We start from the raw sequence: 27268 nt of genomic DNA on the forward strand, positions 1-27268 counted from the left end.
CTTCCGGCCTCATCCCCTCCAGCTGGGTTGTAGTTCCAGGATAGGACTGTGTGTCTCCTCAGGTTCCCGAGCGCGGTTCGGGATCTGGGTAATTGACGCTGAAGACAAGAGGAGCGGCGCCTCCTTGCCGCACACAGTTGAGCCTGGGTGTCCGCTCCCTTCCGGCCCGCTGCCGGCCCACCGAGTCTGATGGCGGCAGCCGCGCCCAGGGACTCGGCTGAGGTAAACGCTCATCCCCTGGGCCCTCTCCGTCGGCCCCCCAACCCAGACCCCGAAGGCCCGAGCGCGGGGCGCCTGCTCGCGGCCCTGCGGCCCAGGCCCCGGTGTCGGGAGCAGGGAGGCGCGGGTGGGCGGGGGCCTGTGTGGGAGCGCCGGCGGACTGCGTGCAGGCGCGGGCTCCCTGCTGAGGAGCCGCCGGGGAGGGGACTGCGGGGGACCAGCGCCACAAACGGGGGACGGCGCGGTTGGCATTGGTTCTGTCAGGAGCAGGGTGCGGCGCGGCGGGTGAGGCGTGCGCCGGTGCTGCCTGCCGAGGCCGTGTCTGCTGGCGGTGAGGGGAGGTGGTCTATCCCGGGTGTCAGGGAGCTTTCTGCGGCCGCGGAGAAGCGCCGCCGCCGGGGGAGGGCGCGCAGCAAGAGGGACTTGCGGTGGTCGCTGGTAGTGGCCCGGACCGCCACCGTGTCCGCCCTGGATGTTGGAGAACCGGCTGCTGTTGGTCTCTTTTCGGAGAAGGGCTGAGGCGAATTGTGGGTGTTGCAGAGGAGAGGAGAACGGAGGGAGTGAGGGGAACCCCGGGGCTTTTGGTCGGTGACGCTTGAAGAGAAAACTGCAGAGGGACACCTGGGTGGCTCAGTTGGTTAAGCGGCTGCCTTCGGCTCAGGTCATGATCCCGGCGTCCTGGGATCGAGTCCCACATCGGGCTCCTTGCTCGGCAGGGAGCCTGCTTCTCCCTCTGCCTCTGCCTGCCATTCTGTCTGCCTGTGCTCGCTCTCTCCCCCTCTCTCTCTGATAAATAAATAAAAATCTTAAAAAAAAAAAAAACTGCAGACACTTTACCCGCAGAGATGTTGTTTCTGGGAGCGACAGGGAACAGCGATTGGGACCGAAGAATCCGAGTCAAAGCAGTAGCCAGTGTGGAGAAGAGAAGGGAGGTCGTGCGTTTTAAGGGAAAGGGGCGAAGTCGGGAAGGCTGTTACCAACTCTGAGGCGACGGGAGTAAGGTGGGAGTCGTGTCTTCCCGGTGGCTGACTGTTGGGTGGGTGATCGGGAAAGACTGTCTTTCTGGGTTTGGGGTAATGAAGGAGTGTCCCATATAAGGCCAAGTTTGTCTTTTCCTCTTTGGTCTGCAGTTGATCACTGTGATACTGTTTGAGATCTCCCCTCAAGCCTGCAACCTCCTGATACCATTTTGTGATATTTTCCATTGTTAGTTTTCACAGGTCCTGGTAGCAGAAAATATGAAAGCTTTCATCAGCTGATGAAGTCAGCAGTAGGTTAACTGTCTTTGGGGATACCTAAGTTGTCTTGACATTGTTTACAATCTCTGATGTTTCAGAGAAGTGTGATTAATGGCATCACATGGGCAGCTGGAGAGGAAATTTTGGGAAACTGGGGGAAAGATTCATGATGGAGAGTTTGAAAAGTGATGGCTGCTGTGTGGACCAGGGTGGAGACTTGGATCACATTTAGGAAGGGAATGCAGAGTGTCATGGCAATGCTCCTCTTAGGTCAGAGGGACCTAGTAACGTGTGCTGAAGAGTGGTTTTCCTGCTCAGCACGTGGTTGGGGTTGCTGGGCATTGTGAACACAGGTAAAGGAGAGAGGCAGTGATCTGGCAGATACATGGACAAGCCTTGCTTGGGATGATGGGACAAGTGATAGCTAGAACACGCAAGAGTAATTTTGCCGAGAGTGAAGTTGGGCCTGCTCTTTATTCGATGATGTATGGCTTCACAGAATTTTATGATGAGTTTTTACAGTGCCTGGGGTGTTTCAAAGTCTTGCTGGTTGTTAAGGTCTGGACAAATGTGGTCATTTGTGGTTCGCTGTGCCTGGCAGGGAGACCTTTAGTGCTGGGGTTTTCACAGAGGTTCAGTTTGGAGTAGAGGGTTCTGATTGTTGAGGGAGAGTATGGGTGGCACAGAAATAGAAGAGGGTCTATGAATATACTAAGTTGACAGTGGTTGTGAGTGTCGTATTGCAGGGAGAATTAGAGGTAGGTGAGGAGGCTTCTCAGCAGCATTTGAGGCTTTCCCTCAGTTGGGATCCATGGGAGTACTGGGGTGGTAGTGGAACCTGTTTGTGTTTGTTAAACAAACAAATACTTGTTTGTGTCAAGTACAAGTGTGAGTCAAGGGAGGATCCTTTGTTGTGGAGCAGAAAGGTGTGGGTGTTCATCTGTGGGGTCCTAAGTCATGAGAGAGGTTCAGTCTACAAAATTATGTACACATAGAGAGGAAGTGTGAGCTAAGGGCCTCAGGTTTGGGCCTGGTATTGAAGACTTCCCAGCAGAGCAGGGCCTATAATTGGCTGTCTTGAGGGCATGACCTGGGAGACTCCATGGGAATATCCTGGCAGGGGTTTGGGACTTGCAGGCCATATTGCTTCCATGTGACCCCTGCGTGTTATTGCTGAGCACTGAACAGTGATTGGTGGGAAGGTGAGAGGAGAGCAGCATTAGAGGCACCAGGACCTGGTATTATCTGAGGAGGGGAGCTGGGCTGGCAGGAGAGACTGGGGTGGGTGTGTGGGTTGGCTGGTGGGTTCTCAGAGAGAGAGAATGCTCAGGGTTCCATGTATTCCTTTCATGGTAGTGTGGTGTGACCTTTGAGGACGTGGCCGTGTACTTCTCCTGGAAGGAGTGGAGACTTCTTGATGAGACTCAGAGACGGCTGTACCACCATGTGATGCTGGAGAACTTTGCACTTGTATCGTCACTGGGTAAGGCCCTCAGCGTCCCCTTGATCTGCCCTGGACTCTGTACCCTGCGGACTCCCCTTTTCCATTCTCCAGGGGAGGGTTTTGTCCTTCTCTGGTGTGGACTGTGTTCACTGTGTGCTTCCCCAGCTTTCTGGGCAGTTGCTTTTGTTGCTGGCCCTGAGTTGTTGGTGTGCCCTTCTGTCTGCCCGCAGCCTCAGTACCCGCTGTGCTGAGCCCTGATCGGCTAAGATCGGAGGCCAGTGGTCATGAGTGAAGCTAATGGAATGCACCTTGCTTCCCCTCTCTGTGGCTGGGTCTCTGTGTTCAGATCAGTGCCATTTCTGTGGCCTGGGTTTTGAACCCTTCCTTGGGGTGACATTTCCTCATTTCTGCCTGTGCCTGAAATTGGAGGCATTGGCAGGGCCACTGTGTAGGTATACCATGGACTACTTCTCAAGACTGTCCTGTATGGTTCTTTGGGTAGTATTTACATCTCTTCTTCCACCTGCCCTCCCTTCCTTCAACTTTGATGAAATACGATTGACAAATAGAATTACATTATTGCAAGTATATTACATGATGACTCGATATACAATATGAAATTATTACCTAAATGATGGTAATCAATTCACGTATCATTTGTTAAGATTACCTTTTTGTTGTTGGTGGTGAGAAAGCTTAATATCTATTCTCTTACCAAATTTCAAGTGTACAGTACAGTATTAACAACTGTACTCAACATTAAACCCTCAGAATTTACTCCTCTTGTAAGTGAAAGTGTGTATCCCTGACCATTTTCCCCTGTGCCCCAGTCCTTAGCTTCTGGCATTCTAGTCTGTTTCTGGGGTTTTTGTTTGTTTGTTCCAGAGTTTCTCTATATGTGGTACCGTACACTAGCTGTCTTTTCTGTGCGGTTTGACGTAGCATAGTCTTTTCTAGGTTCAACCATGTTATGCAAGTGGCAGTTTTGCTTTCTTTTATGTGGCTGAATATTCCTGCATGTGTGTGTCTACTAAATGTTCTTTGTCACATTAAACACTCAGTCACACTTACTGATGTTTCCATATATTTGCTATTGTGAATAATACTTCAGTGGATATCTCTGAGTGGAGATATTTTGTGGAGATACTGATTTTGTTTTCTTGGGTAAATACCTGGAAATGGCAATGGTAGTCCATATGGTAGCCCTTTTTTTTTTTTTTTAAAGATTTTATTTATTTATTTGACAGAGAGAGATCACAAGTAGGCAGAGAGGCAGGCAGAGAGAGAGAGAGAGAGGAGGAAGCAGGCTCCCTGCTGAGCAGAGAGCCCGATGCGGGACTCGATCCCAGGACCCTGAGATCATGACCCGAGCTGAAGGCAGCGGCTTAACCCACTGAGCCACCCAGGCACCCCCTCTTTTTTTTTAATTTAAATTTTGTTAGTTAACATACAGTGTAGTAATGGTTTCTGGAGTAGAATTTTGTGATTCATCACTTGCATATAATACCCAGTGCTCATCACAACAAGTGTCCTCTTTTTTTTTTTTAAGATTTCATTTATTTGCCAGAGAGAGAGAGGGAGAGCGAGCGCAAGTGAGTACACACAAGCAGGGAGAGAGGCAGGCAGAGGTAGCGAGAGAAGCAGATTCCCTGCCAAGCAAGGAGCCCGATGTGGGGCTCGATCCCATGAGCCCCGGATCATGACCTGAGCCGAAGGCAACGGCTTAACCCACTGAACCACCCAGGCGTCGCAACAAGTGTCCTTTTTTTTTTTTTTTTACATTTAAACTTTTTATTTGCATATTAAAAAATTGTGCACTCCAATACTTAAAATCATTCAAAGAAAAAAATGGCACTCTGACTAAACTGCAGTTTACCACCCGCAAGACACCTTGGACCAGCTTTTTCTACTAGTTGTGCCCACCCCGCTTCTTCCTTTGCCGGCATACAAGTTATTTTCCTTCCCCTGCCGATGTATAGGAGGTTTGACTTCCCAGTCAGTAGCTCAGATTCTTTGATAAGAACAAGGGGACCACAGTCATTTAAACTTGATCCAGCCTCTTTGCATCTTAAAAGTTATACAGCTAAAAAGAAGTAAAGAAGGCAATGCTTGTGGAATGTACAGTGCATATCAGTGGCACCTGCCTCACTATGATTCGCCCGCTTGCTTCTCCTGTTTATTTGTTTCTTTTGAAGGCAGTGGATTTTTCTCTTGTGTTTCTGTCTTCTTCAATTTCAATTTATCGAATTTCTCAATCTCAGCCGTATCGGGTTTGTCAGACATGGTTGCAGAGGAAGCGGAGGGAGGTGCACGAGCGAGAGAAGACTGGTCTGCTCAGGAGCCGCCGCCGAATCACAAGTGTCCTCTTTAATAGCCATCACCCATCTAGCCTGTTGCCCACCCACCTCCCGCCATCAACCTTCAGTTTGTTCTGTATCGTTAAGAGGCACTTATGGCTTGTTTCCCTTTCTCCTTTTTTCTCTCCCCCCACTCCTATATGTTCATCTCTTTTCTTTCCTAAATTCCACATATAAGTGAGTGAGATCATATGGTATTTGTCTATCTTTGTTTGACTTACTTCACTTAGCATAATATACTCTAGTTCCATCCACATAGTTGCAGATGGGAAGATTTCATTCTTTGTGATGGCTAATATTCCATTGTATATATGTGTGTATACACACACACACACACACCACATCTTCTTTATCCATTCATTAGTCAGTGGACATTTGGGCTCTCTTACTTGGTTATTGCTGATGCTGCTTTAAACATCGGGGTGCATATACCACTTCTTACCTGTATTTTTATATCCTTTGGGTAAATAGCTAGTAGTACAATTGCTGGCCTGTAGGGTAGCTCTATTTTTAGCTTTTTGAGGAACCTCCATAGTGTTCTTCAGAGTGGCTGCACCGTTTTGCATTCCCACCAACAGTCCATGAGTGTTCCTCTATTTCCACATCCTCGCCAACAGCTGTTGTTTCCTGTATTTTTTTTTTAATATTTTGGAAAGATTTTATTTATTTATTTGAGAGAGAGCACAGAGAGAGAGAGAGGGAGAAGCAGACTCCTATCTGAGCAGAAAGCACGACACGGAGCTCAATCCCAGAACCCCAAGGTCATTACCTGAGCTGAACACAGATACTGATTGAACCACCCAGGCGCCTCTAGACACTTAAAAATAAAAGGATTTTATTTATTTGAGAGAGAGACAGAGATAGCGAGAGAGCAGGAGCAGGGAGGAGAGGGAGCCCACTGAGCAGGGAGCCTGATGTGGGGCTACATGCTAGGACCCTAAAATCATGATCTGAGCTGAAGGCATATGCTCAACTGACTGAGCCACCCAGGCGCCCCTCCTGTGTTGTTAATTTTAACCATTCTCTCAGGTGTGAAGTGGTATCATAATGGTTTTGATTTGTATTTCCCTGTTGATGTTTGATGTTAAGCTTATTTTCATGTGTCTCTTAGCCATCTGGATGTCTTCTTTTTTTTTTTAAGTTTTTTTTTTTTTTTAAGATTTTATTTATCCATTTGTCAGAGAGAATGAGCACAAGCAGGGGGAACAGGAGGCAATGGGAGAAGCAGGCTCCCCACTGAGCAAGGAACCCAGTGCGGGAACTCAATCCCAGGACCCTGGGATCATGACCTGAGCCGAAGGCAGAGGCTTTAACCCACTGAGCCACCCAGGCGCCCCCTTCTGCCTGGTTCTTAACTGGGTTATTTGTTTTGAGATGTTGAGTTTGGTAAGTTCTTTATAGGTTTTAGATACTAAGCCTTTACCAGATATGTTGTTTGCAAATATCTTCTTCCATTCTCTGTAGGCTGCCTTTTAGTTTTGTTGATTGTTTCCTTCACTATGCAAAATCTTTTTCCTTGGTTAAGTCCCAATAGTTCATTTTTGCTTTTCTTTGGCTTGCATCCAGCAGCGTGTTTAATAAGAAGTTGCTATAGCCAGAGTCAAAGAGGTTTCTGCCCGTGTTCTCCTCCAGGATTCTGATGGTTTCCTATCTCATATTTAGGTCTTTCATCCATTTTTAATTTGTTTTTTTGTGTGTATGGTGTAAGAAAATGGTCCAGTGTCATTCTCCTGCATGTGGCTGTCCAGTTTTCCCAACAGGATTTTTTGAAGGGATCGACTTTTTTCTATTGGATATTCTTTCTTTCTTTTGGGAGATTAGTTGACCATAGAGTTGTTGGTCCATTTCTGGGTTCTATATTGATCTATGTGTCTGTTTTGTGCCAGTGCCATGTTGTCTTGATGACTATAGCTTTGTAATATAGCTTGAAATCTGGAATTGTGATGCCTCCAGTTTTGTTTCTTTTCAGAATTGCTTTGGCTATTTAATGAATTTTGTGTTTCCGTATTAATTTTAGGATTATTTGTTCTAGTTTTGTGAAACATGCTATTTTGATAGGGATTGCACAGAATTTGTAGATTGCTTTGAGTAGTAGAGACATTTTAATGATATTTGTTCTTCCAATCCATGAGCTTGGACTGTTTGACATTTCTTTGTGTCCTCTTCAGTTTCTTTCATGAGTGTCCTATAGTTTATAGTTTTCAGAGTAAGATCTTTTAGCTCTTTAGTTAGGTTTATTCCTGGGTATCTTACTGTTTTGGGTACAGTTGCAAATGGGATCAATTCCTTGATTTCTTTTTTCTGCTGCTTTTTTACTGGTGAAGTAACCAGTATATAGAAATGCAATAGATTTCTGCACATCACTTTTGTATCTTGCAGTTTTTCTGAATTCATGTATTGGTTTTAGCAGTTTTTTCGTGGAGTCTTTCAGATTTTCTACAGAGTATCACGTCGTCTGCAAATAGTGAGGTTTTGACTTCTTCCTTGCCAGTTGGGATGCCTTTTATTTGTGTATTTATTTATTTTTTGGTCTTCTGATTGCTAAAGCTAACAATTCCAATACTGTGTTTAATAGTAATGGTGAAAGTGGACATCCTTATCTTGTTCCTGACTATAGAGGTAGAGCTTTCTGTTTTCCCCATTGAGGATGATATTAGCTGTGTTTCTTTCATATATGGCCTTTTTGATGTTTATGTATGTTCCCTCCATCCCTACTTTGTTGAGCATTTTTATCAAGAAAGGATGCTGTATTGTGTCGAATGCTTTTTCTGCATCTATGGAGACGACCATATGTCTCTTATCGTTTCTTTTCCTAATGTGGTATATGGCATTGATTTGCAGTGTTTGAACCACTCATAGTGGCCCAGGAAGAAATCCGACTTGATTGTAGTGAATAATTCTTTAATGTAATGTTGGATTTGATTTGTTAGTTTTTTTTTTTTTTTTTGAAAAAGATCTTTATTTGAGAGACAGAGAGAACATAAACATAAGTGAGGGTATCGGCAGAGGCAGAGGGAGAAGCAAGCTCCCCGCTGAGTAGGGAGCCTGACACAGGGCTCGATTCCAGGATCCCCAGGATCATGACCTGACCTGAAGACAGACTCTTAACTGACTGAGCCACCCAGGCGCCTCTGATTTGCTAGGATTTTATTGAGAGTGTTTGCATTCCTGTTCATCATGATATAGGCCTATAAGTCTCCTTTTTAGTGGGGTCTTTTTCCAATTTTGGTATGAAGGTAATGCTATCTTTGTAGAATGAGTTTTGGAGCTCTCCTTCCATTTCTATTTTTTGGAAAGGTTTGTGACCATGACCTGAGCTGAAAGCAGAGGATTTAACCCACTGAGCCACCCAGGTGCCCCTATCCCCTCACTTTCAATCTGCAGGTGTCTTTAGTCTAAAATGAGCCTCTTCTAGGCAGCATATAGATGGATCTTGTTTTATTATTTATTTATTTTTTAATTTATTTGACAGAGAGAGGGAGATCACCAGTAGGTAGAGAGGCAGGCAGAGAGTGGGGGGGGAGCAGGCTCCCCTCTGAGCAAAGAGCCCGATGCGGGGCTCAATTCCAGGACCCCAAGATCATGACCTGAGCTGAAGGCAGAGGATTAACCCACTGAGCCACTCAGGCGCCCTAATGGATCTTGTTTTAAATCCATTCTTAAGTCTTTTAATTGGGGCATTTAGTCCATTTTAATTTACAGTGAATTGATCCCAGGTTCCTGGGATTGAGCCCCATATTGGGCTCTCTGCTCAGTGAGGCTGCTTCTCCCTCTCTCTGCCTGCCTTGTGATCTGTCAAATAAATAAATAAAATCTTTAAAAAAATTTACAGTGATTATTGAATGATATGAATTTGGTGTCATGGTATTGTCTATAGAGTTGGTGTTTTTGGTGATGTTCTCTGGTCCTTTCTAGTCTTTTTTGCTTTTGGGGGGTTTTTTGTTTGCTTTTTTTGGTGGGGAGGTTTTTGTTTGTTTATTTTCCTCCACTCAAAGAATCCCCTTTAAAATTTCTTGCAGGGCTGGTTTAGTGGTTATGAACTCCTTTAGTTTTTGTTTTGTTTGTCTATTCTGAATGACAGCCTTGCCGGATAAAGAATTCTTGGCTGAATATTTTCCCCTTTCAGCACATTGAATAGTTCCATGGCTTTCTGGCTTGCCAAATTTCAGTAGACACGTCTGTTGCAAACCTGATCTATCTTCTTGAAGGTTAATGACTTTTCTTTTCCCTTGCTGCTTTCAGGATTCTTTCCTTGCCTGTGTATTTTTTGAACTTGACATATAATATGCCTTGATGATGGTCAGCTTTTATTGAATTTATCTATTTTTTATAAAAATAGGTTGGAGGAGGGGAGAGGGAGAGAGACAATCTTAAGCAGCCTCCATGCCCAGCACTGAGCTCAGTGCAGGTCTAAATCTCACCACCCTGAGATCATGACTTGAGCTGAAATCAAAAGTTGGATGCTGGGACGCCTGGGTGGCTCAGTTGGTTAAGCAGCTGCCTTCGGCTCAGGTCATGATCCCGGCGTCCTGGGATCGAGTCCCACATCGGGCTCCTTGCCCTCCGCAGGGAGCCTGCTTCTCCCTCTGACTCTGCCTTCCACTCTGTCTGCCTATGCTCGCTCTCGCTCACTCTCTCTCTGACAAATAAATAAAAATAAAAAAATCTTTAAAAAAAAAAAAAAAAAAAAAAAAGTTGGATGCTTAGTCAGCTGAGCCACCAAGGTGTCCTGGCTTTTAATTTAATGGGAGTTCTCTGTGCTTGTTGGATTTTGATGTCTGTGTCTTTCCTCAGATTAGGAAAGTTTCTAGCTATAGTTTGTTTGAATAAACTTTCTACCCCCTTTTCTTTTTCTTCATCTTCTGGGACTCCAATGTTAAAAGTGTCATCACCTTTTAATAATTTGCTCTTGAGTTCCCTAAGTCTAAGTATGTGGTCCATTACCTTTCTTTCCCTCTTCTTTTCAGCTTCATGCTTTTCCATAATTATATCTTCTGTATCACTGATTGACTCCTCTCATTTTTCAGTCCTCATTTTTATGGCCTCCACTTGGGGTTGCATCATGGTTGTAGCATTTTTAATTTTGGGCTGACTAGATTTTAGTTTTTTTTTTATCTCTGCAATAAGGAATTCTCTAATGTCTTCTATGCTATTTTCAAGCCCAGCTGGTATCCTTATAATTATTTTACATTCTAGTTCAGACATCTTAATTGTATCTGTATTGATTAAATTACTGTCCATGAGTACTACCTCCATCTCCTGTTCTTTCTTTTGTGGTGAATTTCTCCATCTTGTCATTTTGTGCAGAAAAGAAAAGAAGAAAGAAAAAGGAAAAACAAAACAATAACAACACCAAACTAGATTCCGTGTTTGTTTTGGTCTGGTTGTTAAAAGTATCTAGATTCCCAAATAAGAAAGAAAAAATAGGGGCGCCTGGGTGGCTCAGTGGTTTGGGCTGCTGCCTTCGGCTCGGGTCATGATCTCAGGATCCTGGGATCGAGCCCCGCATCGGGCTCCCTGCTCCGCAGGAAGCCTGCTTCCCTCTCTCTCTCTCTCTCTGCCTGCCTCTCTGCCTACTTGTGATCTCTGTCTGTCAAATAAATAAATAAAAAATACAATGAAAGTTAAATAAATAAATAAATGTGAAAAATATCTGTATAAAAATAGAAATGCAAAAAAGTTAATAAGGTAAAGAATTGAAAAAATTAAATAAAGAAAAGAATAAAAGTATAAAGGAAGGCTAGATACTATTTTTCCCTAGAGCTGAAGCTTTTTGCAGCCCTCTATGATCTTAGCCCTCTGCTAACATCAGCCTTAAATTGTTCTTTTGTTTTGTTTGAGCTATAAATTTGCTTATATGATACCTTTGCCTTAATGTAGGGCTTTATTGCTCTAAATTTCCCTATTAGAACTGCTTCTGCTGTATTCTATAAGCTTTATTATTTTGTGTTTTTGCTTTCTTTGTTTCAAGATTTTTTTTAATTGGGCCCATTTGTTTTTCATGATTGCATTGTTTAATATCCACATATTTTTGAATTTTGAGCTTTCCTCCTATTATTTATTCCTAATTTATGCTACTGTGGTCAGTAAAGATAACTGATGTGATTCCTCTTAAATTTGTTATGACTGGTTTCATGATTTATAACATACGATCTTTCCTAAGAAATTTTCTGTATTCCCTTGAGGAGAATGTGTGTTATTCTGCAGTTGAATTGAATATTCTCTATATACCTACTAGTCCATTTGATCTAAAGTATAGTTAAAATACAAAGTATTCTTGCTTTTCTGTCTGGATAATCTACCCATTGTTGATAGGGGAATATTGAAGGTCCTCTTATTTTTTTTTTTTAAGATTTTATTTATTTATTTGACAGAGAGATCACAAGTAGGCAGAGAGGCAGGCAGAGAGAGAGGAGGAAGCAGGCTCCCTGTCAAGCAGCTAGCCCGATGAGGGGCTCGATCTTAGGATGGTCAGATCATGACCTGAGCTGAAGACAGAGGCTTAATCCGCTTAATCAAGGCACCTGAGTCACCCAGGTGCCTTGAAGGCCCTCTGTTACTATTACATTGTTACTGTCTATCTGCCTTGGATTGATAATATTTGCTTCCTGTGTTTAGGTGCTCCATAGTTTGATGTTTGGTGCATATATACACTTGTAGTTGTTACATCCTCTCGATACATTAGCTCCTTTATCCTTATGTTATGACTTTATCTCTAAGTCTATTTTATCTGATAAAAGTATTGCTATTTTTGCTTGCTTTTTGTATTCCATTTACAAGAAGTACATTTTTTGCTCCCTTCACTTTTAGCCTTCTTGTGTTCTTAACGCTGAAGTGAGTCAAATATCCACAGCACATAGTTGGGTCTTGTTTTTTGTTGTCATTGTTTTGTTTTTGTTTTTTATTGTTTATTTATTTTTTATTTATTTTAAATAAATAAATATTTTATTTGTTTGTTTGTTTTATTTATTTATTTGACAGAGATCACAAGTAGGCAGAGGCAAGCAGAGAGAGAGGAAGGAAGCAGGCTCCCTGCTGAGGAGAGAGTCAGATGTGGGGAAGTTTTCCTTCCATTTCTGTTTTTTGAAACCGTTTCAGAAGAATAGGTGTTAAATCTTGAAATGTTTGATAGAATTCCCCTGGGAGGCCATCCAGCCCTGGATTTTAGTTTCTTGGGAGATTTTTGATTCCTGCTGCAATTTTCTTTTCTGGTTATGGGACTGTTCAATTTTCTGTTTCTTCCTGTTTCAGTTTTGGTAGTTTATACATTTCTAGGAATGCATTCATTTCTTTGCGAAATTGTATTTTGTCGGTCTTGGTTGTAATCTCTCCTCTTTCATTCATGATTTTATTTATTTGGGTCCTTTCTCTTTTCTTTTTGGTAAGTTTGGCCAGGGTTTATCAATCTTACTAATTTGCTTAAGGAACCAGCTCCTGCTTTTGTTGATCTGTTCTACTGTTCTTTTGGTTTCTATTTCATTGGTTTCTGATCTTTTATTAATTCTCTTCTGCTGGGGTTAAGCTTTATTTGCTGTTCTTTTTCTCCAGCTGTTTTAGGTGTAAGGTTAGGTTGTGTATTTGAGACCTCTCTTTTTTTCTTGAGAAAGGCTTATATTGCTCTATACTTCCCTCCTAAGACTGCCTTTGCTGCATCCCAAAGGTTTTGAACAGTTCTATTTTCATTTCTTTTTAAAAGATTTTATTTATTTATTTGACAGAGGTCACAAGTAGGCAGAGAGGCAGGCAGAGAGAGAGAGGTGGGGGGAAGCAGGCTCCCTGCTGAGCAGAGAGCCTGATACGGGGCTCAATCCCAGGACCCTGGGATCCTGACCTGAGCTGAAGGCAGAGGCTTAAGCCAGTGAGCCACCCAGGTGCTCCCTGTTTTCATTTTCATTTGTCTCTGTGAATTTCTTAAATTCTTTAATTTCCTGTTGACCTAATTCATTCTTTAGTAGGATGCTCTTTAGCCTCACTGTATTTGAGTTCTTTCCAACTTTCTTCTTGTGATTGAGTTCAAATTTCAAAGCATTGTAGTCTGAAAATATGCAGGGAATGATCCCAATCTTTAAGTACCAGTTGAGACGTGATTTGTGACCCAGAATGGATCTGTTCTGGAGAATATTCCATGTGCAGTCGAGAAGAATGTGTATTCTATTACTTTAGGATGGAATGTTCTGCATATATCTTTGAGGTCCATCTGGTCCAGTGCGTCATTAAAAGCCACTGTTTCCTTCTTGATCTTCTTAGATGATCTGCCCATTGCAGTGAGTGGGGTGTTAAACTACTATAATTGTATTGTTATTAATGTTTCTTTAATTTTGTTACTAATTAGTTTATATAATTGTCTGCTCCCATCTTGAGGGCACAAAATTTACAATTGGTGGATCGTGTTGGATAGACATTTTAATTATATTATAATGACCTTCCTCATCTCTTATTACACTTTGGTTTAAAATCTGATTTGTCTGATATAAGGATTGCTACCCCAGCTTTCTTTTCATGTCCATTAGCATGATAAATGGTTTTCTGCCCCTTCACTTTCACTCTGGAGGTGTCTTCGTGTCTAGAATGAATCTTTTTTTTTTTTTTTTGAGAGAGAGACAGTGAGAGAGAACATGAGCGAGGAGAAGGTCAGAGAGAGAAGCAGACTCCCCGTGGAGTTGGGAGCCCAATGCAGGACTCGATCCCAGGACTCCGGGATCATGACCTGAGCTGAAAGCAGTCGTCCAACCAACTGAGCCACCCAGGCGTCCCTAGAATGAATCTTTTGCTCACAGCATATCAGTGGGTCTTGCTTTTTTATCTGATCTGGTACCCTGTGTCTTTTGATTGGGGCAGTTAGGCCACTTACCTTCAGAGTACCTATTGAAACATTAGAGTTTAGTGCCATTTTATTACCTGAATATTTACAGTTTCCACATATTTTCTCTGTTCCTTTCTGGTCTATGTTTCTTTTAGGCTTTTTCTTCACTTAAAGGATCCCCTTTAATATTTCTTGCAGGGCTGGTTTAGTGACCACAAATTCTTTTAGTTTCTCTTCATCCTGGAAGCTCTTTATCTATCCTTCTATTCTGAATGACATCCTTGATGGATAAAGTATTCTTGGCTGCCTGCTTTTCTCATTTACCACCCTAAATATATCATGCCAGTCCTTTTTGGCCTGCCAGGTCTCTGTACGTAGGTCTGCTGCCCATCTAATGTTTCTATCCTTGAAGATTATGGACCTCTTGTCCCCAAGATGCTTGCAGGATTTTCTCTTTGTCTCTGAGGTTTGCAATCTTCACTATTAATATGCTGAAGTGTTGACCTATTTTTATTGATTTTGAGGGGTATTCTCTGTGTCTCCTGGACTTTGATGCCTGTTTCCTGGATGGACCCAGATTAGAGAAGTTCTCTACTATAATTTGCTCCAATATACTTTCTGCTCTGCCCCTCTCTTTCCTCTTCTGGGATCCCAATTATTTTAATATTGTTTCACTTTATGGTATCACTTTTCTCTCAAATTCTCCCCTTGAGATCCAGTAGTTGTATATCTTTCTTTTTCTCAGCTTCTTTATTATCCATCATTTTGTCTTCTATATCACTAATTCTTCTGCCTCATTTATTCTAGCAGTTAGAACCTCCTTTTTTTTTTTTTTAAGATTTTATTTATTTGACAGAGGGAGATAGCAAGTACAACCACAAGCAGCAGCAGGCAGAGGGGGAGGGGGAAACAGGTTCCCACTGAGCAAGGAGCCGGGTGTGGGGCTCGATCCTAGGACCCTGGGAACATGACCTAAGCTGAAGGCAGACACTTAACCAGGCACCCTTAGAACTTTCATTTTTTATTGAATCTCAATAGCCGTTTTGATTTTTACTTGACTAGATTTTAGTTCTTTTATTTCTCCAGAAAGTATTCTTTAGTGTCTTTTATGCTTTTTTTCAAGCCTAGCTAGTATCTTTAGAATTGTTATTCTAAACTCTAGTTCCACATCTTACTTATATCCATACTGATTAGGTCCCTGGCTATCAGTACTGCCTCTTGTTCTTTTTTTTTGAGGTGAGTTTTTCCATCTTGTCATTCTGTCCAGAGAAGACTAGATGAACGAGAGGACAGAATACTGAAATGACAACAACAGCCCCTTAGAAATATACACTAAACAAATCAGAAGAGACCCGAAACCAAAAAATATATAAACATTTTTAAAATGTGAAAGAGAGGGGCACCTGGGTGGCTCAGTGGGTTAAAGCCTCTACCTTCGGCTAAGGTCATGATCCCAGGGTCCTGGGATTAAGCCCCACATTGGGCTCTCTGCCCAGCAGGGAGCCTGCTTCCTTTCCTCTCTCTCTGCCTGCCTCTCTGCCTACTTGTGATCTCTGTCTGTCAAATAAATAAATAAAATCTTTAAAAATAAAATATAATGAAATAAAATAAAAAATAAAAAGTAAAAGAGAATATAATCAGACAGGTGAATAGAACAGAGAGGTACACTGGATCCTGTGTGTATTTTGGTTGTTAGAAAACTAGATGGTGGGGCACCTGGGTGGCTCAGTGGTTTGGGCTGCTGCCTTCGGCTCGGGTCATGATCTCGGGGTCCTGGGATTGAGCCCCGCATCGGGCTCTCTGCTTTGCAGGAAGCCTGCTTCTCTCTCTCTCTCTCTCTCTCTGCCTGCCTCTCTGCCTACTTGTGATCTCTGTCTTTCAAATAAATAAATAAAATCTTTAAAAAAAAAAAAAAGAGGGGCGCCTGGGTGGCTCAGTGGGTTAAGCCACTGCCTTCGGCTCAGGTCATGATCTCAGAGTCCTGGGATCGAGTCCCGCGTCGGGCTCTCTGCTCAGTGGGGAGCCTGCTTCCCTCTCTCTCTCTGTCTGCCTCTCCATCTACTTGTGATTTCTCTGTCAAATAAATAAATAAAATCTTTAAAAAAAAAAAAAAAAGAAAAGAAAACTAGATGGCAAAAGTGTAAGGAACAAAAACCATGTATGTACAGAAATAAAATTTAAAAAAAATCAAAATCAATGAAAGAGTAAAATAAAACTTTAAAAAAACAATTTTTTTTAAAAAAAGATGGAAAGAATATAAACAGATAAGATGACATACACTATATCCTGCGTGTATTTTGGTCTTTTTGTTAGAAGAAACTACATCTCAAAACTGTGAAGAAAGAAAAACTTATTATACAAAAATAAAATTAGGGCGCCTGGGTGGCTCAGTGGGTTAAGCCGCTGCCTTCGGCTCAGGTCGTGATCTCAGGGTCCTGGGATCGAGCCCCGCATCGGGCTCTCTGCTCAGCAGGGAGCCTGCTTCTCTCTCTCTCTCTCTGCCTGCCTCTCCATCTACTTGTGATTTCTCTCTGTCAAATAAATAAATAAAATCTTTAAAAAAAAAATAAAATTAAATTAAATTAAATTAAATTAAACACATTGAAGGAATAAAATGTAACTATCAGGATGAAAATTTAAAAAGACTTAAAAAAAGAATATAATCAGACAAGTAAAGAGAAGAGAGCAATACATTAGATTCTATGTGTATTTTGGTAAGTTTGTTAGAAGAAACTGCATCGCAAAATTGTAAAGAAAATAAAATGTATATACGAAAATAAAATTAAATACAGTGAGTGGATAGAATGTAACTCTAAGAATGAAAATAAAAAGAGACTTTTAAAAAAGAGTTGCTAAAATAAATTGTTTCAAAGGAAAAAGAAAAGAGAAGTAAAATCTAAAGGCTAAGGAATGATAAGAAAATATCATGGATTCTATGCACCGTTTTCTCCTAGTGCTGGAGTTTTGCAGTTCTGTGTGATCATTAAACTTGCTGATCTGAGGGAGGGGCCTGTTGCACTGATTCTCAGGTGTCTGCCCTGGGAGGAATTGCACCGCCTTGTCAGAAGGCATGGCTAAGTCAGGGGCTCTGGATTGCTCTATGTGGCTTTTGTTCCCTGAAGGCTTTCCCTGCAGCTTGAGAGGATGGCAGTGAAAATGGTGGCTTCCCAATCTCCAGACCCAGAACTGAAACCTCATGCCCCCCACTCCTCAGTGCATCCTCAGGGAAAAGCAGGCAATGACTCCTGTTTCCCTGGTCTCTAGCCACACTCTGTGCTCACCCAGCCTGTGACTAAGCACTTGTGACCTTGCTCAGAGTCTCCAAACCCTATAGACTCCTGTGGTGTGCATGCATGCTGTTCCTCTCGGTGAGAGGAAGAGGGATCTCTTCAGGGCTCTGCTGCTTCCTGAGTCCTTGCTCAGAGAGTGGTTGCCCCACTGTGTGGCAGTTCATGGTTTATGGAAGCACTGAGTGAGACCCCACTCTTGGGCTCCCTGATTGCAGCCGGATTCCCCACTCCAGTGCCTGGGAACTCTGCTGCACTCAGGCACCCCAGTTCTTTCTGTGACCCCCGGGAATCCTGAGACTACACTGTCCCACCTAGGATTCTACCTTGCTCGCCACCTGAGCTCCTTTTATGCAGGGACATCCCTCACTGGAACAGCCTTCTAAACGTTCTGATTTTGTATACTTCTGATATATCACTTTCCGTTGGCCCGCTTCCAGAGGCATCCTACCTTCATGGTTTATCTTCTGATGTATTACCTCGGATTCCCTTCTCCACACCTCCTACCTCACAGACAATGGTCGCTTTTCTATTTGTGGATGTGCAGCAGTTCTTTCCTTAGATCTCCAGTTGAGTTCACAGGTGTTCATAATAATTTGATAGCTATCTAGCTGAATGCCTGGGACCAGACAAATCTAAGGTCTTCTACTCCTTTGCCATCTTGGGCTCTTCCTCTTTACCCCTGTTTTTTTAATCGGACAGTGTCACCATCTTCTTTTAATGTAAACATTTAATACCGGAGGTTAAGTTAATTTTTACCAACACAGAATTTTTGCAAATATATGAAATTTCCATTTTATTGTGTAGTTTATATTATACTAGTTAAAGTCATTTCTCTACATGTATCCTCTCCCTCTTTTTAAAGATTTTATTTATTTGAGAGAAAGCATGCATGAGCATAAGCAGAGGGGAGGGACAGAGGGATAGGGAGAAGCAGACTCTTCGTTGAGCATAGTGCCCGATGTGGGGCTTGATCCCAGGACCCTAGTATCATGACCTGAGCCAAAACCAGACGTTTAACCCAGCTGCCCCTGTATGTATTCTAAAATAGCTGCTTTGGGATGATTTCCATCACCTGTATCATAAATATAAAAGGGACCTTGATTCTAATCAAACAGCATCTCAAATGAATAACTTTTAGTTAGAGGATAAGGAAGTCATCAGATGGGGGTGCCTGGGTGGCTCAGTGGGTTAAACCTCTGCCTTCGGTTTGGGTCATGATCTCAGGGTCCTGGGTTCAAGCCCTGCATCGGGCTCTCTGCTCAGCGGGGAGCCTGCTTCCCCCACCCTCTCTGCTTACTTGTGATCTCTCTTTGTCAAATAAATAAATAAAACCTTTAAAAAAAGAAAGTCATCAGATGATTTTAGTAGTTAATATTCAAATGACATTTTATTGAAATGTTTCTTCTGATGGAATAGGTGTAAGTTTGAATCCTCAGAAAACAAGGGTAATACAAGAGTACAACGAAACTAAACTTTTGTGGTTTAAGCCTTCCATAGTCCTTATCCTTTGACAGAAGCAAAGCAAAGCATCTTCGCTGCAAATGAAATGGATCTCCAGCATTTCCATCTAGTTGATCTCTCAGAGCTAGACACCTAAGACATAAAACAAATACACATACCATCTTGGTTCTGGTTGGTTGAATCGTGCCTGATGAGTTTAATACTCACCCAATCAAGTCCCAACAGTGGAAGGTCACATAAGTCACTCTGGTAACTGGTAAGAAGAGACTTCAAAAGCCCAGGCTGGTTATGCTGGTGCAGCCCTGTGGGAAGTTTTCGAACATAAAGAATGAGTTGAGGGGCATCTGGGTGTCTCAGTTGGTTAAGCAACTGCCTTCAGCTCAGGTCATGATCCTGGGGTATCACAATTGAGTCCCTCATTGGGCTCCCTGCTCAGCAGAAGCAGAGTCTGCTTCTCCCTCTGACCTCTCCCCTCTCATGCTCTCTCTTTCAAATAAACAAATAAAATCTTAAAAAAAAAAAAAATGAGTCAAACAGTTCTGCTACAAAGACCAGTTCATTTTAAGGATAGTCTGTTTAGAAAGACAGAAACAGTCTTCTGTCCCACTCGTTACCTGCCATCCTACTTCTTAAGAGAGAGGTGGCATTAAGAGGATTCAGTGTTGTACAGTTATGTATTATGCTCTAGTAGTGCTCCATGTCCTCGTATTTTGATGTCTTCCCAGCTGCCTGTGGTCTCATATTAGGAGCCCCATCAGTGATTGGGTGGACTGTCGCCAACCATTAATTGATTCACGTGTCACTGCTTATATCTGACCCTCCTTTTGGAGAGTGGGCACACCCGGAACTCTCCTGTATTGCGGGTATAGAGTGTGGCGTGACTGCACACCCTGCTGCTCCTCTCTGCTGATGTCTGGGACCTCTGCAGGACAGCCCCTGGGGCATCCAGGCACCTGGATGAAGGCATGCCTCCAGCATTCAACTCTCCGGTGAGTCTGCTGCTCACTCCGCTCAGCCGCATCTGACCACCAGTGACTACCTTTCACTGCATCCTTGGCCAGCCCACTCTGTTCGTGTCTACAATTTCTTTCTTTCTTTCTTTCTTTCTTTCTTTCTTTCTTTCTTTTTCTTTCTTTCTTTCAGATTCTATTTATTTATTTGACAGATCACAAGTAGGCAGAGAGGCAGGCAGAGAGAGAGAGAGGAGGAAGCAGGCTCCCCACTGAGCAGAGAGCCCGATGCGGGGCTCTATCCCAGGATACCAGGATCATGACCTGAGCCGAAGGCAGAGGCTTTAACCCACTGAGCCACGCAGGCGCCCCCATTTCTATGATTTCTGTATCTTTGTTGAACAGTTTATTTTGTTTATTTTCTATCTTCTTTTGTTGAGTCGTCTACCCTTGTTTTCTTTTCCTTTTTTTCTTTAAGATTTTATTTACTTATTTGACAGAGAGAGAGATCACAAGCAGGCAGAGCAGCAGGCAGAGAGAGAGGGGGAAGCAGGCTCCCTGCTGAGCAGAGAGCCTGATGTGGGCCTCAATCCCAGGACCCTGAGATCATGACCTGAGCTGAAACCAGAGGCTTAACCTACTTAACCACCTAGGCGCCCCAACCTGTGTTTTCTTGTGCCTCACTAAACTTTGTTAAAACAATTATTTTGAATTTTGTCTGATAGGTCTCATGTCTCCATTTCCTTGACTCTGTTTTCTGATGAATTACTGTATTCCTTTGATGGTGTTGTTTCCTTGATTTTTTGTTTCTTACATCCTTGCGTTCATGTTTGCACATTTGATGATGTGGTCGCTCCTTCCAGAGTTTGTGGTACTTTTGGTCAGGAGGGTCCTTCACTGACAGGTGGGTGCAAGGGTGTCAGCCTCATGGGTTATGGCCATTCTGGACCTGGGGAGGGCCCAACGACAAACTCTCTGGCCCCCATCAGCACCGGCAAGGCCTCGGGAAGAGAGAGCCTTATGGCCAAGGCTGCAGTGTCCAAAGTAGCAGAGGAGACTTCTGAGGAAAGCCTGGTGGCTTTTTTCCAGGAGAGTATCGTGGCAGAGTTGAGGCCAGTGCCGAGTCCGAATCTTGGGTACCCTGGGGTGGTGGCAGCGGCCCTGGCATCTGATGGGCTGGCACTCATGGAGCAGCCGCCAGAAGAGGGTCTGGTGTGTGGGCTTTTTCAGAGTGACAGCAGTTTTGGGCCCTGGAACACTGATTACAACTCAGTCGTGTTCATTTGCTTTGTGAGTTGCAGCCATGAAGTTGGGTGTCTGTGTGTGCATGGAGACCCAGTGGCTGTGAGGTCCTGGCATCAGGCTAGCCTATCTAGAGGGTATTTCCACTCCCTTGAGTCGTCAGTGGACCCGATGCAACTGGGGGTCAGGGTCTGGAGTGAATATCTGGGGCCCAGGACACATGCAGCTTTGGGGGGGCGCAGTCACGGTCCTTGTCCTGGAGGTGCACAGCAGCAGCTCTGGAGCAGGGGGAGCCGGATGCAGGAGATTTATAGCCACTGGGTCCATGACAGTGATGCATGTTGGTCAACTCAGTGGCATAGAATGCCAGTGTCCCCTATGCGGAAGGTGGCGTGAGTCGGCTGAGCAGGGACCACAGTAGCACCTGCCTGGTGTAACTGATACAGACAGAACCAGCCCTTCTGACCCGTCCCCACATCTCTGCTAATAAAGTCTCCAGCTGTCCTTTCTGCATGCTTGTGCTCTCTTTTATCCCCCACTGTGTAGTAATTGGTTTTAACTGGATTTTTGATCCCTCTGAAGCTAATGTCATTCATGGGCAGCTCTTGAATTCATTTTTGGTGGGGTGAAGGATGGTATCTCCACTAATACCATTCTGCTGACATCGGTCACATAGGGTGCTTCTCTGGGTCCTTTGTATCCTGAGTAGCTCTGGGACAGTGCTGGCCATCCACTTAGCCTGTTTTCCTCCAGTATTTCTTTTCTTTCCATTCCTTCCTTTCCTTTCCTTTTCCTTTTCCTTTCTTTCCTTTTTTTTTCTTCCCTTTCCTTTTCTTTTTCTTCTTTTCCTAAGTAGGCTCCACACCCAGCACAGAGCCCAGCACAGAGTCCAACACAGAGCTTGACCTCATAACCCTGCAATCAAGACCTAAGCTGTGATCAAGGGTCAGATAGCCAACAGAGCCACCTAGACTCCCTTTCCTACAGTATTTTTAATCCTCCTAGTACCCTGTAGTTGCTCAGGAAGGCTTACAGGGAAGAGTCCTTTGTGTGTCATAGCATGGACATGCTCCAGCATGACCAGGTGGGCTCACAGGCACAGGGCCCTGTTTCTCGTGAATGGCAGCTGGGAAAGGTGTGATATCAGCTCTGTGTTCAGATCATACTGGGCACCTTTGTTCAGCCAGAGTCTGGTTTGATTGCCAGTGGCCACACCCTGTTTCTGTCTTTCCTTCTTCACTGTTGACAATATGTGGACTTCTGGGATCTACTCCTTTGGTAATTCCATGACTTGCATTGCGGGGTTAATCGGAGCTTCTTAGGCTGCTACATCTCACCCATTTCTCCCAGTGCTCTTTCCTTTCTGTGTACCCCAGCATCCACACTTGGCCAGTTTGCCATGAGATGTTGACATATGCTTAAATTGACTTTGAACAGCAGCAAATTTCTTGTAAGTAGATTTTCCCGCAGTCTTCTACTCAGCCAACAAACAGGCCAGCAGGAAGCTATGGACAGAGAGTAAGTTGTAGATCCTGGCTCTCTCCCTTGTGTGATACCTTAGTTTTGTATTCTTCTGGCTAGTGCGCGTGCCACGATACTTTGGCCTTAGGGGCCCAGGAGTGCTCAGCGGCCACTCCTTCAACTGTGTTCCATCTCTGGTGTCTGGAAAAGCCTGCCATACACTCATGCCCAGATGAGCCAGATGCATGTGTGATGGGCTCACCCCGTGCTACAGCCAGCACGTGTTTCACCAACGTTTCTCTGCTTTCAGGTTGCTGCTGTGGAGCAGAGGATGAGGAGGCCCCCTTTGCGCAGAGCGCTTCTGTAGGCGTTTCACAGACCGGGACACCCAGGGCCGCTCTGTCTTCCCAGAAGACCCACCCCTGTGAGATGTGTGGTCCCGTCTTGAAAGACATTTTCCACTTGGCTGAGCTCCAGGAGAAAGAAAACAGCCAGAAACGGTTGAGTTGTGGGGCCTGCGGGAAACCATTTTCTTTCAGTGTGAGGTTGGAGCAGCAGCAGCAGCAGGAGCAGCCCGCGGGAGCAAAACCATTCAGAAGCCGTGTGGACAGGGACTCTGCTGTCAAGAGCTGGGGATCCGGTGGTTCGGGAAAGCCCTTTACCTGTGGAGAGGTTGAGAAGGACTTGCTGTCTGGCTCGGGGCATCTGGGGCAAGAGGCCACTTGTACTGGGGAGAAACCACACATGATCCCCCAGTGCAGGGCAATGTTACAACGTGAAAACAGTCGTGGTGCTTGGGGAGGATGTGAGAACGCCTTTGGTCCCAAACATACAGATACAGAGGACCAGGGTGTCCACCTTGGAGGACAGTCCTTTGTGTGCAGTGAATGTGGGAATACTTTCAGCACTCATACTGCTCTCCATTATCACCACAGAGTTCACACTGGAGAAAGGCCTTATGAGTGCAGTGAATGTGGCAAGTCCTTTACCCGCAGACATAGACTCAACATGCACCTAATGGTTCACTCAGGTGAAAGGCCTTATGAGTGTAAAGAATGTGGGAAATCTTTTATTTGTAGGTATGAACTCCAGTATCATTATAGAAGTCACTCTGGTGAAAAACCTTTTTTTTTTTTTTTTTAAAGATTTTATTTATTTATTCGACAGAGAGAAATCACAAGTAGGCAGAGAGGCAGGCAGAGAGAGAGAGAGAGGAGGAAGCAGGCTCCCTGCTGAGCAGAGAGCCCGATGCGGGACTCGATCCCAGGACCCCGAGATCATGACCTGAGCCGAAGGCAGCGGCTTAACCACTGAGCCACCCAGGCGCCCCTGAAAAACCTTTTGAGTGCAGTGAATGTGGGAAGTCTTTTACCTATCGCTCTGCCCTTAGTTATCATCAGAGATCCCACAGAGGAGAAAGGCCTTATGAATGCGGTGAATGTGGGAAATCTTTCACTTCAAGCTCTGCACTCAGGTATCATCACAGAGGTCACACAGGAGAAAGGCCTTATGAATGCAGTGAATGTGGGAAATCCTTTCGACAAAAACATTCTCTCTCAATACACCAGAAAATTCATAGTAGAGGAAACCCTTACAAATGCAACAAATGTGGGAAATCTTTTTCTTGTAGTTCCAGTTTCCATTATCATGAGAGAATTCACACAGGAGAAAGGCCTTATGTATGCAGTGAGTGTGGAAAATCTTTTATAAGTAGTACTGCCCTCCATTATCATCAGAGAGTTCACACTGGAGAAAGGCCTCATGAGTGCAGTGAGTGTGGGAAATCTTTCAGCACTCATAGTGCTCTTCAGTATCATCGCAGAGTTCACACTGGAGAAAGGCCTCATGAGTGCAGTGAATGTGGCAAGTCCTTCACCCGAAGAAATAGCCTCAATATGCACCTAAGGGTTCATTCAGGTGAAAGGTTTTATGAGTGTAATGAATGTGGGAAATCTTTTATTTGTAGGTATGAACTCCAGTATCATTATAGAGTTCATTCTGGAGAAAAACCTTTTGAGTGCAGTGAATGTGGGAAGTCTTTTACCTCTCGCTCTGCCCTTAGTTATCATCAGAGATCCCACAAAGGAGAAAGGCCTTATGAATGTGGTGAATGTGGGAAATCTTTCACTTCAAGCTCTGCACTCAGGTATCATCACAGAGGTCACACTGGAGAAAGGCCTTATGAATGCAGTGAATGTGGGAAATCCTTTCGACAAAAACATTCCCTCTCAATACACCAGAGAATTCATAATGGAGGAAACCCTTACAAATGCAACAAATGTGGGAAATCTTTTACTTTTAGTTCCAGCTTCCATTATCATCAGAGAATTCACACAGGAGAGAGGCCTTATGAATGCAGTGAGTGTGGAAAATCTTTTATAAGTAGTACTGCCCTCCATTATCATCAGAGAGTTCACACTGGAGAAAGGCCTCATGAGTGCAGTGAATGTGGGAAATCTTTTATCACTCGTACTGCTCTCTCTTACCATCACAGGGTTCATACTGGAGAACGACCTTATGAGTGCAGTGAATGTGGGAAATCGTTTAGGGGAAAATCTAACCTCTCTCAGCATTGGAGAGTTCACACTAGAGAAAGGCATGGTTCTATAATGAATATGCAATTTCCTTATTCAGCATAATGCCACTGGTGAAAACTCTTTGAGGAGACTTTTGCCTGATTTGAATCTTCTACGGTGGGGAAATTCCTTAAATTTATCTTATAAGTATGTGTGGCCATGTCGCATTTTCTGAATTGTCCAGAGAGCTCTCTAGATTTTTGTAACTGACAGTTCTGTGACCCTTTCACCTCTGCCAACTGGTAGGTCCGCACAGTGCACATCAGTCCTCACCCCAGTATACTCAGAGAAGTTGACCTCTGTTCTTAGAACTGGAGCAGATTAGCAGTAACTTGAGGTCTTTTTGGGGTCAGCTTTCCCTCTTCCTTGAATACCTTCATGTCATGGACTTGCATCAGTGATGACCCAGAGAACATCATGAGTTTGGCCGGCAGCTTACAGAGAATGGCTACCTTTTTTCAGGAACGTGTTGGTCGCATGTGATACTTGTGATGAGTTTTTCCAGCTTCCAAGTCACAAACTGGAGAACTGTCTTCTCCACATTGATTTGGATAAAATGATAATCAAGGCCTTACTGTTTAAGTCTTTAATCATGAATGTTCTACTTACTGTGTGGAGGAGTAGTTTATAAATAGATTTGGGCTCAACAAGCATCAAATGGTAAACTTCTAAGAGTCTCAAACTAGCTGTGCTTGAGGAGAAAGTGGAGGATGGCAGGAAATAGCTTGCCAGTTTTGTTTTGTTTTAAGTAAACTCTATGTCCAACTTGGGGCTCAAACCCCAAGATCAAGAATCAAGCTCTACTGAGCCAGCCAGGTTGTGCCAGTAGCCTGCCAGTTTGGACTAAATTTGCATTGATTGCTGCCTCACAGCCTCCTAGCAAAATCTGCGGGGCTTTCTGTTTTTCGTTTCATGTCTGGATGACGTGTGTTTTAGGAGCCTCAGTGATGAGCCCCAGGAGGGAGCAGATATGAGACTCTTAGTGCTTCTGCCAGTGACATGAATTTCTTCCCTACTCGAAGGGGGTCTCACAGGGGATGTCAGCACTATTAACCTCGGCTTTACAAGCAGCCATGTGCCCTGATGTCCACAACCCACTGGGCTTGGGTCACTGGTTGAAAGACCACAGTGGGCAGGAGAAACCATAATTGGTACAGAAACACTTAACAGGAAGGGGAGGAGGCTGCAGCCAACTGGATGGAATGTGCCTCTTCTAGAAATGGATCCAGACAAGTTTCTGTGACAATGACTAGGATCAGTGTGTACACAAATCTCAGGATCTCCGGGCATATTTATCTTGTGTAGGTAAAGTCATTGTCAGAGAAAATAATTGGAAGCTATTGGCGATCCTTTTAGCCCGTGTGTTCTCCATGTCCAGGTCAGTACTACACACAGAGGAATACAAGAGAGTAAAAGGGACTGGGGGGAGTCAGTAGTTTGTTGATGTGGCCCTTAAGATCCAGGCAATGTTCCTGTTAACACCAGCCGAACCATCCTTCACTGCTGCCTGTGTCTGCAGACACTGAGGTAAGACTGAAGCCCGGAGGACATGGAACAGGGTGGTACTGTCAGCATAAGGTTGCCAGATCTATTTTTATTTTGAGCCAATTTTTTAAAACTATATAAAGGTTTAAATTACAGATGCTAATAAGCTGCATATATTTAAGAGTGTACAATTGAGGACGCCTGGGTGGCTCAGTGGGTTAAGCCGCTGCCTTCGGCTCAGGTCATCCGGCTCTCTGCTCAGTGGGGAGCCTGCTTCCCTCTCTCTCTCTCTGCCTGCCTCTCCATCTACTTGTGATTTCTCTCTGTCAAATAAATAAATAAAATCTTAAAAAAAAAAAAGGAGTGTACAATTGATAAATTTTGACAAGGATATGAATCTGCCACCATCATAATCCTGATAATGACCATATATGTCATGCTTTATTTACCTCTGGCCTACTACAATCTCTACTTACCCTACCCACCTCTCCGGGGAACCACTGTAATTTGTTTTACAATGGGAACCATCCACTTTTTGTTATTTATATATTTGGAATGAACTGTTTACTCTTCCCCACCCCTCTGTGATTTCCTTTGTGGTATGTAATTAGTTTTTCATCAGTGATGTTCTGCAAGTTGCTCACTTATGTTGGCATATACCGCTGTTACTTGGTTCATCTTTTTTATGGGCACTTAAGTTATTTCTAGATTTTGCCTGTTGAAAATAAAGGAGTCAAAAACA

At 43.9% G+C, this 27268-nt stretch overlaps 2 protein-coding genes across 4 annotated transcripts; one reads left to right on the forward strand and one right to left on the reverse strand.

The window, feature by feature from the left end:
- LOC131818140 (zinc finger protein 345-like) lies at nt 1-27268 on the forward strand. 3 transcript variants are annotated; one of them, XM_059152280.1, is made up of 4 exons: nt 1-222; nt 2814-2940; nt 22776-23588; nt 23804-27268. In XM_059152280.1, the coding sequence occupies exons 1-4, from the start codon at nt 190-192 to the stop codon at nt 25102-25104; spliced, it is 2274 nt and encodes a 757-aa protein (XP_059008263.1). In that variant the 5' UTR covers nt 1-189; the 3' UTR covers nt 25105-27268. The 3 variants fall into 3 exon arrangements, with proteins under 3 accessions (XP_059008263.1, XP_059008265.1, XP_059008264.1); XM_059152281.1 differs by lacking the exon at nt 1-222 and adding an exon at nt 19538-19801; XM_059152282.1 differs by lacking the exon at nt 2814-2940.
- Nucleotides 5004-5240, reverse strand: LOC131818207 (thymosin beta-4-like). The gene has a single exon (XM_059152471.1). It carries the CDS (start codon nt 5182-5184, stop codon nt 5050-5052), a length of 135 nt encoding a protein of 44 aa, XP_059008454.1. The 5' UTR covers nt 5185-5240; the 3' UTR covers nt 5004-5049.

This window comes from Mustela lutreola, chromosome 16 (assembly GCF_030435805.1).
Source record: "Mustela lutreola isolate mMusLut2 chromosome 16, mMusLut2.pri, whole genome shotgun sequence".
Taxonomy (NCBI): Eukaryota; Metazoa; Chordata; class Mammalia; order Carnivora; family Mustelidae; genus Mustela; species Mustela lutreola.